The sequence below is a fragment of the Etheostoma cragini genome, chromosome 19 (assembly GCF_013103735.1).
Source record: "Etheostoma cragini isolate CJK2018 chromosome 19, CSU_Ecrag_1.0, whole genome shotgun sequence".
Taxonomy (NCBI): Eukaryota; Metazoa; Chordata; class Actinopteri; order Perciformes; family Percidae; genus Etheostoma; species Etheostoma cragini.
In genome coordinates this window covers 468,366-470,619 of record NC_048425.1, presented here as the reverse complement: position 1 = coordinate 470,619, position 2,254 = coordinate 468,366, and the positions used below count along the sequence as shown (strand labels likewise).

Here is a 2,254-nt window from a genome sequence, read left to right as displayed (position 1 = left end):
TATCTGGAAGATTCTTGTTCCGTTTTATTTATTTATTTATCTTTAAGGCCCTACAACCATTTTTAAAATGCAAGTGACGGAAAATAAACTGTAAAAATGGCCTCAGGCCCCCAGGGTTAATATGTAAATAATAAGGGACCAAGAAAGGAGCCCTGTGGAACCCCATTATTAAATGCACGATTCAGGACCATCAGCCACAACATACTTTTATTTTTATATAAGTTTTACCTACTGCACCTTTTAATGTGGTTAAACGAAGAAACCGAGATTATGTAAAGAAATTGACAATTAGACATTTATGCAATAATTATTAAAGGCCTAGTTCCACTTAAATCAAACCTCTAATTTGGATCTGATTATTCAATTTGTAAATAATAAGGGACCCAGAATAGAGCCCTGTGGAATCCCATTATTAAATGCATGATTTAGGACCATCAGCCACAACATACTTTTTTTTTTTTTTTATAAGTCTTACCTACAATTAGACATTTATGCAATAATTATCACAGGCTTAGTTCCACTTAAGTCGAAGCTCTAATCTGGATCTTCTGTGATCTGGTGCAGCGGCGACGGCACGATGGGCGTCTTCAACATCAAGAGGCGACGGTTTGAGCTGCTGTCCGAGTGTCAGAGCGGCGACCTGACGTCGGTGGCGCTGATGAAGCGAGGCAGGAAGGTGGTGTGCGGCTCCAGCGAGGGGACCATCTACATCTTCAACTGGAACGGCTTCGGCGCCACCAGCGACCGCTTCGCCATCAAGGCGGAGTCGGTGGAGTGCATCCTCCCCGTCACAGACAACATCATGTGCACCGCCTCCATGGACGGCTACATCCGGTGAGTTGGGTCACCGTTAGCCAGGAAAACGCCACAACTAGCCGGTCTCTCCAGGATGTCACAGCCGTTTTTTGAGATTGTTGCGTGATGTTGTGGAAGCTTTTGTAAAAAATTGCGATAAAATTTGCGATGTTTGTTGCAATGAAGCTGCGGGAGACAGAGGAAGTTGTAGATCCTTCCTCTCTTCTTCTGTTCACCCTTACAACCACGCCATCCTACTTCCACATTCTTAAAAAAACAACAACAACAACAAAATCATCCATTCATAAATCACAGATATACATTAACCTTCATGTTGTCCTCATGTTGTCTTCATGTGGCCCTCATGTTGTCCTCATGTTGTCCTCATGTTGTCCTCATGTTGTCTTCATGTGGCCCTCATGTTGTCCTCATGTTGTCCTCATGTTGTCTTCATGTTGCCCTCATGTTGTCTTCATGTTGTCCTCATGTTGTCCTCAAGTTGCCCCCATGTTTTCCTCATCTTGCCCCCATGTTGTCCCCATGTTGTCTTCATGTTTGCCTCATGTTGTCTTCATGTTGTCTTCATGTTGCCCCCATGTTGTCCCCATGTTGTCTTCATGTTGTCTTCATGTTTGCCTCATGTTGCCTCATGTTGTCCTCATGTTGTCCCCATGTCGTCCTCATGTTGTCCCCATGTTTTCCTCATCTTGCCCCCATGTTGTCCCCATGTTGTCCCCATGTTGTCTTCATGTTGTCTTCATGTTTGCTTCATGTTTGCCTCATGTTGCCCTCATGTTGCCCTCATGTTGCCCTCATGTTGTCCTCATGTTGTCTTTGTGTCGTCATTTTGACGGGAAAACAACGCGAGGGTTAAAGACTTGGAGATGACTAAAGCTGTGTCTGTCCTTCATCAGAGCCGTCCACCTGCTCCCCAACCGGGTCATCGGCTGCATCGGGCAGCACGTCGGCGAGCCCATCGAAGAGCTCGCCAAGTCGTGGGACGGACGCTTCCTGGCGAGCAGCGCCCACGACCAGCTCATCAAGTTCTGGGACATCTCATGCTTACCCAGCGCCACAGTCAACGAGTACCGTAAGAGGAAGAAGAAGGACGGGCGCATGAAGTCCCTCACCAAGAAGGCCCACGGAGACAACGACTTCTTCTCTGGACTCGTAGAGGAGACGGAGGAGAAGAAGGAGGAGGAAGGAGGAGAAGAAGATGAGGAGGGGGGAGAGGAGGACAGCGACAGTGGCAGCGATTAAAACGGCTGACTTTGGGGTCATGTTGAATCGATCCAGAGACCTCGGACTGGGCCACGTTGCATCATGGGACTTGTATTATTGTACTGTATTATTATTATGAGTTTGGACGTGGAGTCAACCGCCTACTGTGTGTGTGTGTGTGTGTGTGTGTGTGTGTGTGTGTGTGTGTGTGTGTGTGTGTGTGTGTGTGTGTGTGTGT

General features: G+C 47.0%; 1 protein-coding gene across 1 annotated transcript; it reads left to right on the top strand.

The window, feature by feature from the left end:
• The first annotated feature begins 243 nt into the window (after positions 1-243).
• On the top strand, positions 244-2,228 carry wdr55 (WD repeat domain 55). The gene is made up of 3 exons (XM_034857301.1): positions 244-272; positions 565-834; positions 1,710-2,228. Exons 1-3 carry the CDS (start codon positions 244-246, stop codon positions 2,053-2,055), a joined length of 645 nt encoding a protein of 214 aa, XP_034713192.1. The 3' UTR covers positions 2,056-2,228.
• The last annotated feature ends 26 nt before the right edge of the window (positions 2,229-2,254 follow it).